The 12,560-nt window shown below is 55.1% G+C and overlaps 1 protein-coding gene across 3 annotated transcripts in view; it reads left to right on the forward strand.

The window, feature by feature from the left end:
- Positions 1-1,915: 1,915 nt before the first annotated feature.
- HLF (HLF transcription factor, PAR bZIP family member) overlaps positions 1,916-12,560 on the forward strand; it is a 53,977-nt gene continuing 43,332 nt past the window's right edge. The window contains exons 1-2 of one of the 3 annotated variants that reach the window (XM_051825491.2): positions 1,916-2,489; positions 4,379-4,714. In XM_051825491.2, the coding sequence (XP_051681451.1) occupies positions 2,378-2,489; positions 4,379-4,714 (448 nt within the window). In that variant the 5' untranslated portion in view covers positions 1,916-2,377. Of the gene's footprint in view, positions 2,490-2,944; positions 3,095-4,378; positions 4,715-12,560 lie in introns of those variants that run through there. The other 2 variants (XM_051825492.2, XM_051825495.2) reach the window with 2 other exon arrangements.

The raw sequence follows: 12,560 nt of genomic DNA on the forward strand, positions 1-12,560 counted from the left end.
CAGTAGGGAAGTTAGATGACGTGACGTGAACTGCTGAGGGAGGGCTTCCCGAGCCGGATTCTGGGCAGGGAGGGTGTGCACTGAACCCTGAACTGGTGCGGCATCCAGCTCGTGCTGAGCAGCTAATAGACTGCTGTCAGAGCCTCCCTCCCGCATCCTTTTGTGCACCTGGAATCTGTCATCTCTTTGTAACCAGCTCAAGGGTCTACACGGGTGTGGGGCGGTGAATCAAGTCAGGGAGATCGTTGCTCCCCCATACAAAAGGATGGTGGAGGGCGAGACCCTTGTTTCCTAGAATGGAGGGAAAGACCATTAACTCCAAGCTACAGCTCAGACATGTCTGGAATCCCTCTCCCAATATAAATACCACCTCACTCCCATCCCTTACTGCTCTTCTAAGATTAGGCTGTTTGCTTACACACTCAGGCCCCAGACCGTGAGTTCCTGAGAGTTAGAATTCTGCCGTTTTGGGACTTCTCACCTGTCCTAGCATAGTCGCTGGCACCCAGTGGCACTCGATAAAACCCGTGTGGCAACGACAAGAAGTCTGACAGTTTTGGGAATGTGGCTAAAATCCGAAACATTCCAAGGGGCATCTCTCTTAGAATGCCACCTTAGCCTTCTGTTCCACTGTCCCAGTGAGGGAGACCGGTGGAGGTCCCCAGAGCCCCTGAGCTTTCATGGCGGGAGAGGAAAGGTAGCGCCAGGATCATCCAGCCTGGGACACCTCGGGCTCCCTCGCAGCCCCGCGGGGTTCCCGGTTAGGGGCGCCGCCTCTCTTCCACGGCCCTTCTGGGGGTCTCCGGGAGGGAACCTCCCTGCAAGACTCCACTACGCCCCGCCCCGAGGATTCAGCCCGGCTTATAAAGGCTGCCGTGCCTCCTTGAACGGAGGTTTGCTTTAAGTCGTGCCCGTTCATTCTAGCGCACCCTTGCCCACGACAAGCCACGGTCCTTCCAAGTCTTAGGAGATGCAGGAGGGAGGGGAAGACCCCGCCGGGCCACTAGAGCGCTCTGGGCCGCCCCCCGGAGGTGCCAACGCCGACTCGGGCCCCCACGGCCCGCGGGAAGAGCGTCTCGCCTGCACGCCGGAGCGCACGCCGCGCGAGGGGAGTCTCCGGAACCACGCCGCTCCTGTAAGGAGCCGTCATCCCCAGCACCTGTGCCCCGTGTGGAGAACATAGTCCCAAGGCCCTGTTCACCGCGTGTGTCCGCCTCGCGCCCTCACCCCACCGCGGACAAACGCGTAAACCACGAGAGCGGCCCCGACCGCGAAGGAAACGCCGCGCAGCCGCACCCGCCGCCTCTCCCCGCGCCCTCTGCATCCCGCAGCTCCAGCTAATTTCTGGTGGTTGTGCGAACAGGCCGAGGGGGACCTAGAGAGCGTTTATCGCAAATTCCATCTAAACCGGTCATTCTCAAACTTGGCTGCTCCCGGGGTACCTCAACTATTGATGTCTGGAAATCACCCCCAGAAATCCTCACTTCTTGGATCTGGGGTGCGGCCTGGGCATAGTTTTTTTTTTATTTTTTTAATCTTTTATTAACTCCCCAGTTCTCCGGTTGCAAAGGTACTGATATAAACTCTTTAGTCCTCTTTCCAACCAAATTAAAAAAAAAAATGGAGTCTGAGCCCAGGTTGACGGCCCAAGGAATCCGGCACTTGCTCCATCGCAACCAGCCCGCCAGCTCAGCAAGGTCCTGGGAAATCCGCGCGCGCGCGACGACGCTAAACACGCGGCCGAGGGGCGGGCGGCGAGGGCGGGCGGCGGGCGGGGCGGCGCGTAGCCACGCCCCCGCACGCCTATCGGCGCGCGGTGCGGGCCCTGACGTCACTCTTGTCAGGGCCGCGGCACATGGACGGCCGGGTGCGCTGAGCCCGGCGCTGCGGGGCCGCCGAGCGCGGGGGAGCAGCGGCCGCCGGCGCGGGGAGGGGGGTGGGGTGGGCCGCGGGGCCGCCTCGGGTGCTGGCGCGCGGGGCCGCGGCGGGCGCGGTGCCTAGCGCCCTGCTGCCGCCGCCGGCGAGTGCCCCCCTTCTTTTTGGCGGTTTTGAACATTTGTGCGGGACGAGGGGCTCGCGGCAGGTGAGCATCTTGCGCGTCGCCGGGGAGCCCGCTGGCCCCTGGCGCGCCCCCCTGGGACCGCCTGCACCGCGGCCCCGAAAGTTTTTTTTTTTTCCTAAATATCTTAAAATTCAGATGTATTTATCAAGATAGAAGTAATTTTATTTTTTTTTCCTTCCCTTATCTCTACCGCCTTGAAAGCGAGCACTTTCGGCCAAGGCCAGAGGAAAACGCTGGCCACATTTGGACTTGGGGAGGGGGGGAGGGCGATTTTATTTTATTTTCTTAAAGAAAAAAAAAATTGAGTGCATCGAGATGGAGAAAATGCCCCGCCAGCTCCCCCTGAACCCCACCTTTATCCCGCCTCCCTACGGCGTGCTCAGGTCCCTGCTGGAGAACCCGCTGAAGCTCCCCCTCCACGAAGACGGTGAGCGCTGCCCCTCGCGGCGGCCGGGCTCTGGGAAGGGGCGTCGCCCCTGGGGGCCCCCGCCTGGGCCGGGCCCCATCCCCCTCCGTGCCTGCCCCGCGGGGACGCCGACGAGCGCACCCTGCACCCTGCCTCCTCTTCCTCCTCCTCCCTCTCCCCCCTCCTCCACGACGAGGGGGGACCCCTCCTGGGCAGGGTTTAAAATAGCCAGGGGGACCTGGTCTGGCCTCCCGGGGCGCGCCCCTGCGGCGCAGGTGGGAGGCAGCCCCAGCGGGCCCGGCGGCGGGCGCCCGGAGCCCCCAGCCGAGCTGGGGAGGAGACGCCGAGGGCCAGCTTCTGCGGAGGCCTGGGGCTGCTGCTGTTCCTCCTGCACGGTGTTCACGGTGCATGCGGTGCCTGCCCGCCGAGCTGCGTTCGCCCCCGCTGCAGGGGAGCTGGGCGCGGGGCGGGGGCCGGGGCGGCAGGCGGCTTGGGGGGAGTGGTCTCCGCGCGCGAGGGCCGTGCCCGCCTCCGGTGCCGACACTTTTCCCCGTGCGCTCGTCCCGGTGGGAGGGCTCACGTGGGAGCTCGCGGGAGCCTCTCCTCTGGCCTGAGCCCCTTTCCCGGTAAGCACCGGCCCCTTCCCCAGGCGACCTTGGCTGTGGCGCGGGAGGTGCGGGACTGAGCTGGGGCCGCTGCAGGGTTGTCCTTGAGGCCGGCTTCAAGCCTTCTGGGAAGTCGGTCTCGAATGCGAATGGTGCCCACTCCTCTGAGGAGAGAGCACTTGGCTGCAGACGGCTTGGGCGGGGGTCACCTGTTGCGGTGCAGGTGGAGTTTGGGGTGTCGGGTTGCGGGGGCTGCACGTCACAGCCCCTAGCCTTTTGGCCTCTGTGGGTGTCGAAGCTCAGGTGAGATTGGAGACGGTTCCAAGGGGTGGCAGAGGAGGCTGTTTTCTGGGGAGGAAGCTCAGAAGCAAATAATTCAGTAGCCCCAGATTCACCCCACGCCGGAGGGTTGGAATTGGCCAAGTCCGGAGCTCCTGTTGAAGCCCTAGAGAGTGAGCGGTTCTCCTGGGTATGTCCAGTCGCTCCTTGTCCCACAGCTCTGCTTTCGACAGGTCGCACAGAAGTGTGATTTTTATGAACTGGATCCTTCTTAAGTATTTGGAGAAAACGGGGAAGAAAGTTTTTTCCTTTGTACTCTGGTAAAACAAAACAGTGTGTCCCGTGGCTGTGGAAGCAGCTACACGTGGGCTCAGAGAGTTCTCATTTTTCTTTTCTGCCAGTGTGAGGTGTGAGTCAAATTCCTCCACGTCTCAGCAGCTCGGCGGCTGTCTTCACTGTGCATGTGGACGATGACTGTTTTTGCAGGTTTCCTGGGAGCGGTTTGACATACAAGCGGAGGAAAGAACCAGGCACGTAGTAGGTGTCAATACACGGTAGTGGAGAAAGATGGGGAGTGCCTGCTTTAGCAGAATTAAGGTCCCCAGCTCGCTGGCGTGGGTGAGTCTGAGGGCCTGTGATAAACTTCCCGAGTGATAGACCCAGCCTGGCTGTTGGCTGCTTTCTTGTATGCGTGTATGTGCACGTGTTCTCTGCCCAGCTTAGGTTGAGTGATTTGTCTCCTCACGCAGTGCAGAGGCTTGCTGTCTTGTTGTTATCCTCGATCAGCCTGTAGCCCCATCCCACAAGCTGGTGCTTTCTTTCCAAAGTAAATAGGAAGATGTTGAAAAACAGCCTCCGATTCATGTCCTGCCTGAACTTTTAACTCTAGATCCGCAAAAGCCAGCAGCCAGCGAAGGCCCCTGGCGTTCCCGAGAGGTGGTTTTGTCGCAGGGTCCTGGAAGGGTGTACTCTTGGGCGCTCTCTTTTTCTCTTTGTTTAAAAGTCCCCCTTGCCTCTCTTCTGCAGCCTTTGGTAAAGAGAAAGACAAGGAGAAGAAGCTGGACGATGAGAGCGGCAGCCCGACGGTCCCGCAGTCGGCGTTTTTGGGGCCCACCTTATGGGACAAAACCCTCCCCTATGACGGAGATACCTTCCAGCTGGAATACATGGACCTGGAGGAGTTCCTGTCGGAAAATGGCATTCCCCCCAGCCCGTCCCAGCAGGACCACAGCCCCCACCCCGCCGGGCTGCAGCCGGCCCCCGCGGCTGCCCCCTCGGTCATGGACCTCAGCAGCCGGGCCTCCGCACCTATTCACCCTGGCATCCCGTCTCCCAACTGCATGCAGAACCCCATCAGACCAGGTAAACTCTCCAGGGCGAGGGGGAGGTGTTGGCATAACCCTGTGTACCTAGGGGGCTCCTGGCGTGTGCTTTAAGAGGGGATGGGCCCGCCCGCCTCAGTGAGCATCCACAGTGCCCAGCTGCGTGTCTGTAAAACCCCTGAGAGTCTGTGCATCTGCTCCTGCAAATTCCGACTGTTCAGGTCTGGGATGAGGGCCCAGGGGTGCGCATTGTTAACCAGTTCCCTGTGGCGTTCTGATGCAGCTGGTTAAATAAAGGGCTGCAGATTAAAAAATCCAGCCTGCCTCTAAGGATCTGGATGATTCAAGCGACCGTCACATCTCCTCTCGCTGGGCAGTCTGGGTAAACTGCACAGGGCTGGCCTCCCCTGCGTTCTTTCCTCTGTGGTCTAAAGGGCAAATGCAGTGTGGGTAGGGCTATGGGGCAGGTACTTTTCTCATCCGTCTTGTTTTGTCGTGGACCAAAAAACAGAATCGAAAAGCAGGCTGTCTATTAACCGTGGCTCAGCAGTCTTTCTCTTTGCCAGACCCCATCTCTGTCTTGTCGTTATTCCTATAAAGCCGCACTGTTCATATATCCATATTTCATTTTTATCTGTCCATCACTTTAATCCGTCTTTACCAGAGCCTGCAAAGCTGCAGAGGCGCTGTAAGTGATGTTGAAATATTAGAGAAAAACATCACCCGAAATGACCGGTCCTTCAAAACCTTCCATCTGAGCCCTCAGATCGAAACACAGACGGGAGCAGCTCAGGAGCCATGCCTGTAGCACCCTGTAGTACAAAACGATCAGGGAAAAAGACCATTTCATGTGCACAGGCAACCAGGAACAAAGGTCCAGCCAGATAAATTGTCAGGAAGGTCCCACGGCGAGCGCCTGAGCTGCAGGGGAAGACGGAAAGCAGGACAATGCGAGACTTGTGCTGGAACTTGTGCCTGCACTCCGTGTCCTGCCTGACGTAGAAATTCCTGTGACACGCACAGTGTGATTTAAGTGGAAGGAAATATGTGAAGGAGGAAGAGAACCACACACACACACACACACCCTGACAAGTTAGTATGGGAGTTGAAGTTCTCTTTGCTTTCCAGTCTCTCTTGCCTCTTGTCCAAAATCTACTTTGATTTATAACTCAAGGCCGCTGGCTGGAACGGAATTAAGTCGTAACCTGCAGCCACCCCTGGAGGCTGCAGAAACTTGGGTGAACAGTTCCTTCTGGGAACCTGGACCCTGCTGTTGAGAATGTACAGTGCCACTGTCTCCCGTTTTTTTGCCTGCAAAGTAAATGACCCTTAAAGTCAGAAAGCAACCCAGGGAGAAGGGAACAGAATCCCAGAGAGTGGACGTATTTGTGCCCCGGGCATTCCACAGTGCCCTGAGGCTCCCCACTCTGTAGCCCTGTGACCTCAGAAAGTGACCTAAGCTCTTGGAGCCTCAGTCCCCCTCCGTGTAGGATATGCCTTCTGTTTGCTCTGTTGTTGGGGAGATCAGAGATAATATGTGTTAAGGGTCAAAGGACTGGCCCTGGGTGTCCTGTTAGGGAGAGCAGCCATGGTCATCTATTTCAGTAATAGCTTCCTGCAGTCGTGGGCTGCCGTCTAACACCCCCCTTCTGCAGAGAGCCACCACACGATTTTACCCACCACATTCTGGCTTGAGGCATTTTTACTGAGAGCCAGACACGGAGGTCTGGGGATTTGAGCCTCCTTTAGAAGTCATTTGTCAGCGCTTGTTAGAGTCAGTGTGGACCAGTGACTCAGAAACTTGGGAGGCCCTGATTAGAGTTGGAATCCAGAGCGGAGAACCCCTGCTGTGCTAGGATCCAGAGGGCCACTGAGCTCTGGAAATGAACTCTTCATTTAAATGTTTTTATTCAAATAGTGAGAACATACTGGAAAATAATTTTCATCTTTGAATTGGAAACTCAGAGTCCTGATAAAAGGGACAAGAAGTCAATGCTTTTCTTCAGACGCCGAGCAGAGCAAACCACACTCTGCTCTTCATACGGGGTCGGCCGCTTTGAAGATGATCATGCAGAAGGAAATCCTAAGTCAACCTCATGGGTGTGTAGCACAAGCAAACCTGAAACAGGAGAGCGTTCTTGGTTCTTCTCTGTGGCTCGCAGGAGTGACCAGAATAGAAGTTCCAAGTTAATCCTGAGGAACAGAAGTCCTCAGAAGGAAAGAGCACAGATGTAGCCTTGAATGTTCTGGAAATTGTATAATTTCAGTCTCAATCAGGATTTGTCAGCCTTGACGCTAGTAATGCCTTGGGCGAGTCTTGCTGTGGGACACTGCCCTGTGCATTGCAGGATATTTGGCAACATCCCGGCCTTTGCCCCACCTCCTCCCCTGACAGTAGTAATGCCCCTCCCCGAGCAGGAGGAGTGCACCTCTCTGTAGTCACTGCCAAGTGTACCCTGGGAGTAAAGTCAGCCCCTCCTCCCCCGTTGAAAAACATTGATCAAGACCTTCAGCTCGGGCTATGGCATCAGGACTTAAATCTGGATCCTGCCATGCAAAAAGAGGCATTTTAGCTCTTGGGATGCTTTATGGCAAAACACTGGGGAAGGTCAGGAGATACTAAGTTGCTGAGAAGCAGCAAAATAAAACTAAATCATCAGTCTAATCAGGAGGTAATTACTGAGCAATTTACCAAACATTGGTCTGGGGCTGTTTGCTCAACAGGCATCTTTTGAGTTATAGTAGTAGTGTTTGGGGCCAGTGCTCCTTATCTGGTTGAAGGGAAGTGAAGCCAGGAGATGCTAAATTCTGCATTTCTAGGTCTTCCCCAAGGGAGTCCTGGAATGAGTGTCCCTGTGAATTCTCACACTGTTGACCACCACTGCTCCCCAGCCCCAATCTCCTAGCTATCTATGGAAGAACAGATCTAGCATTTGCAGAAGTATAGACTTCCTTACGAGAGATTCCAGGTATCCACTGAACCCCGATGCGGCTGTGGCATGGTTGCCAAGCTTTCTGGGCCGACATCTTCATGAACGGAGAAGAGCAGGTGGTTCCTGGGTGCCGTAGCTAACCCGTGGGGTTTCTCAGCCATCCGTGGGGCAGTGTCCTGGAGGCTCCCGGCCAGCTGAGATGCAGGAGTCCTTCTGATGCCTCTGTGGTTTGCATTTCAGCTGCTGTCAGAGGTGGTGCTTGGGGCAGCCCTCCTGGAGGTGTGTGTTGGGGTGGAAAATGAATCTGTTTGCCCTGCAGATTGAGTGATTGCTTTAAGGACAGGCGTCCCTTCAGGGAAAGTCATCTATAGCAGACAAAGGCAGAGTTATTTTTAAACCCCATGCTTGTAAAGCCAGATTTGAAATTGTCTCCTCTGGTGGTTTTTCTTTGAATAGCTTGGGGGTGTCCTGCCACTGTCAGGCCCATACTCAACTGAGAATTAAGAAGGTTCGCTTTCAGAGAACAGACACGTGAGCGTGAACACTGGGTTATGATGGAGGCTGCTCAGAGAGTAATGTGAAGCCCTTCCAGGGGGTCTCCCAAGGGCCGAGGAGGGCCTAAGTGGGTGGCACAAGGGGATAGGGGTGCAAGAGAACTCTGTGCACCTTTGCCGTGTCGAGTAGTGGAGGAGGGGCATTCCCTGCTGCTGGGTCTGGGATTGTGGCAGGTCCCACTGAGGCAAGAGGATTTCTCTCACTTTCCCTGGCGTTGTGGGCCGAAGCTCTGCGTGGGCACATGCAGTCTACATGCTTTCCCATCCAGCGTCCGCATGCCTGCCGGTCGGGGTCGGGAGTGCTGCTGTGCATGGCACCTCTGACATCTTCGAGTGCTTCTCATGCATCAAGATCAAGGGCATTGCAGAGGGGAGGGAGTCAGCTTTGTCCTGCAGGCACGCAGGCCGTCTTTGTTCTGATTTTTGGAAAAGTTTATGTTCCCTAACCCTGGAGAAGGCATGGTCTGTTCTCTTGGCTTCATCCTGCCTGTAACATTCACAGGCTAGAAAGCCTTACCTTGTGACAAAGAGGAATTTGTGGTTAGGTATGGAAAGCAAGGCAACTTCATGGTTAGGGGTGCAGACTCCGGGTGCTGGGGCTTGGGTTTCCATACTGGACCCACCATTGGAGAGCTGTGTAACTTGCTGTCAGTTTCTTGAACTTTTTTTAAAAAGAGAGCATGAATTTTTTTTTTTTAAGATTTATGTATGTATTTGAGAGGCAGAGTTACCAGAGAGAGGGAGAGACAGCGAAAGGTCCCCCATTTGCTGGTTCACTCCTCATATAGCCACAATAGCCAGAGCTGGGCTGATCTGAAGCCAGGAGCCAGGAGCTTCTTCCAGGTCTCCCAGGCAGGTGCAGGGGCCCAAGGATTTGGGCCATCTTCCACTGCTTTCCCAGGCCACAGCAGAGAGTTGGCTCAGAAGAGGGGCAGCCAGGACTCACACTGGCACCCATATGGGATGCTGTCCCTGCAGGTGGAGGCTTAGCCTAGTACTCCACAGCACTGGCTCCAATTTCTTAAACTCTTTAAGCCTCAGTTTACTCATCCATGGAATGGAGATAATAAATAGTCCTTCCTCATGGGATTTTAGCTGGGTTAAATAAGACAGCACATGACAAAGTAGGACCCAGTGTGTAGCCCACAAGGGCTCAGTGCACAGGCTGTGGGGGTGGTGGTGGCAGCTTGAGGGTGAAGAATGAATGGATTCCCAGAGCAGATCTCCATTTAGAGATCTTTCATGCAGTCTTCCCTCTGCAGAAATAGGACATCCTTTTGTTTTCCCCTCCCCCAGCACACCCAGCACAGCACATGCCCTGCAGCCTGCCTGACCCGGGGTCAGCACAGATCACCTCCCTGACGGCAGCCCAGAGCATCACTTCTGGGTTAGCAGTTCCTGTTGTGCCTGTGTGGGAACAGTCACGCTCTCGGTGCCCAGCCCCTGCTCTCGCGTGAGCCCTGGCAGCCCTGGAGGCCTGCCCGTTTCACCCTGTGTGCCAGGCACGTGGCTGTGCCCTGTGGCACTCGCCCAGCTCTGAGTGGGGTGCTCGCTTGCTCTTGACCCTCCCCTCCCTCTCACATCTCTTCCGAGGAGCGCTATACAGCAAATGCCAGGGAGCAGTTGTAATCGTGACCATGGCATGAGAAAGCTGAGCTCTGGAGGGCCGTGCCCAGGCCAGGGAAACCCGTTCAGTCCGGCTTTCCAGCGAGACCCCAAACCCGGCCCTCTCTCCTGCCTGTCTGCCCAGAGGCCCTGTCTGTGCAGTGCTGCGGTGGCCAGGATTCCTGGAGGCTGGCTCCTGCCAAAGGTCTTGGCAGAGTCTTTCTGGTTCAGTACTGTGCCTACCAGACTAGAAAAATAGCAACAGAAAGACAGAATTAGGTGGAAGAGAGGGGAGGGGGTTGGGAAGGTAGGAAGAAACAAAGCCTTGATACCATCCTAATACTGAAAGCCATGGGGGGGTGGGGGTGGGGGGGAGACAGCTGTGAGTTATTAGGATTCTCAGGAACCTCTCTTCCGACCAGCACTAATCACTTTTACCCAAGAATCATTTTTTATGTCCCAGCAGTGGAAGTGGAAGAAAGAAAGAAGATAATGAGGGAAGTAACAAAAAGAAAAGAAATGAGTGGATTAGAGAGGAGCTTCGTGGGAGGGGTTCAGCCTGTCGGTCACATCTGATGGATTTCGTTTATTAGAATATTGGGTATTTTCCCCAGCCGAGATCTTGGGCTGAATTCATCCAACCACCGTTTCCCCTCAGCCTTAAATCTCCTGTAGACCTTGGTGCTGTCCACCCACGGTGCCTCTGGGAAGGTCCTGTGGTTTCTGCAGCACAGGATCTAGTAAGCGGGCACCTGAGCGTGGGCCCCGACTCTGCACACTCCTCTCTCACAGTGAGGGCAAGACACTCGGTGATCAGAGCGTGCGCTTTCTCATCCCGAACTTTGCAGTAGTCGCTGCGAGCGCCTTGCAGCCTTGTTGAAGGTCATGTAAGCCAGTTGCACATGGAATTCCTGGCCCAGGGCCTTGCACACAGTAAGTGCTCAATAACAGCTGCCGTGAGCAGCATTTCCCCACCATTTCGTCTCATTTCCCAGCGGCAGACTCAGCACGGGGCTCACAGAGCGTCTGGACGCTCTCCCTTCCTACCAATGACGGACTGTGGTCAGAGAATTTAGATTTCTCTTCTGCTTCTCCCCCTTGTCTTGCCTGCTCTTCTAGACACTGGGGTTTAGGCTGCCTTTCTGCAAACTTGACTCCTCGCTCCTTGCTTATGGGATTAGCAAAACAGACAAACAAAATGCAGTTTAAGGAGGTTCCTGGTTAGATGTCTCTTATGTCGCGTTTGCTATAGCCAAGCATGGATGCTTGGTTACCAGTGACTTCGTACCGACAGGCTCGCAGGTGCTGTAGTTGCTGTGCGCCTGAAGAAGCTGTAAAGGCCTGTTTGGGCGCTGGGAAGGAGAGGGGTGTGGGAGCTGCTCACAAGCTCACAGAAGGCTTCCCCAAGAGCCCCTCCTCCTATGCCCCCAGTAGTCCTTCCGTGCATGAATCCTGACGCTTTCTGAGTCTCCAGTGCCCTGTCGGAACAGAGGCGTCCTCGTTGGGTTTCTGTGAACTGTCTAAAGCTGCGGAGCAAGAAGCGCCCCCCACGGCGCCCAGCACGTAGTGGGCCAGCCTTCCCCACAACTCAGCTCCGAGCAGTTCTCTAGTAAACGATGTGCCCATTAGACAGCCACAGAGGAGGTCGTAGGAGGTGATGAACAATATGGATGGCTCCAGAAATAGCCCGAGCTTGTGCTCTGCTTCGCTCTGCACACTCGGGGGAAGACGGAGAAGTGTGCGATGTGGCAGCTGGGCTCCAGGACAGGACAGCTCAGCAGGGAAGCGGGAACTTGTAGACAGAGGGGTGAGTGGCTTGAAAAAACTAGGATGTCCTCAAAAGGTAGAGAAACAGAGGTCTGAAAAGAAGAGGGTGAAAGATTTACAAAAAATAAGGGAGCAAGCAGTGCAGCTCCTAAGAGCTGCCAGACCTCGCAGGAAGCAGCCTTTGGTCTCAGGACAGGAGCGCCTGGGGTGAGGCTTCTTGAAAAAGCTGGGCCTTTTGCTGGGCCCCGGATGGAGGGTAGCAGAGCCAGCCAGCAGAGTGGGTGGTGAGGCTGCAGATTGTAGAGGAAGGATGCCCACAGGTGACTAGGGAACAAGGGCTAGGTGCAACCTAGCTGGTGCAGAGAATTCTCTGAAGGACTGGGGAGGTGAGTTCCAGAGGCTGGTGCCAGGCAGGCTGGCAGCTCCATGAGGCAGAGCTTGAACTTCCTCCAGTGGGCAGTGGGGAGCCACTGAAGGTCTCTGAGCAGGGAAGTGGCATGTGTACATTTCCACTCGGGTTCAAGGTTGGAGTGGAAACATTTTTAGAATCTTGACAATAGTTTCCTCTGGCAAACCAGGATTTCCTTATTTTCATTATTTTGAAAGTAAATACTCTCTCTTGAACATCAAACAGCTTTTCAAAACACGACGTTCTCATGATCTAGAAAAAGTAAGTCAAAAGTACAGGGTTTGGATTGCACTTCCAAGGCCCGCAAGTTTTGGTGATGGGAGAAACACTGGTCAGGAAACAGTCTGAGATGTGAATGATTTAGAATTTAGAAGTCCGAAAGCAGGCCTAGTCTCAAAGGAGCAGAAAAATAGATTTCGTAAACCCAATCCATTAACATTCATCACTTTTAAATGCCTCTGTTTTATGCGGCTCACTAGATTTGCAAATATACTGAAGGGATTTTAGGAGTGTTTGAGTGTATGCACGTGTGTGTGTGTGTGTGTGTGTGTGCATGCGTGCGTGGGTGGGATGGAGAGTTACTGCCCAAGGATACAAGTAGTCAGATTCTAAGCATTA

Source organism: Oryctolagus cuniculus, chromosome 17 (assembly GCF_964237555.1).
Source record: "Oryctolagus cuniculus chromosome 17, mOryCun1.1, whole genome shotgun sequence".
Taxonomy (NCBI): domain Eukaryota; kingdom Metazoa; phylum Chordata; class Mammalia; order Lagomorpha; family Leporidae; genus Oryctolagus; species Oryctolagus cuniculus.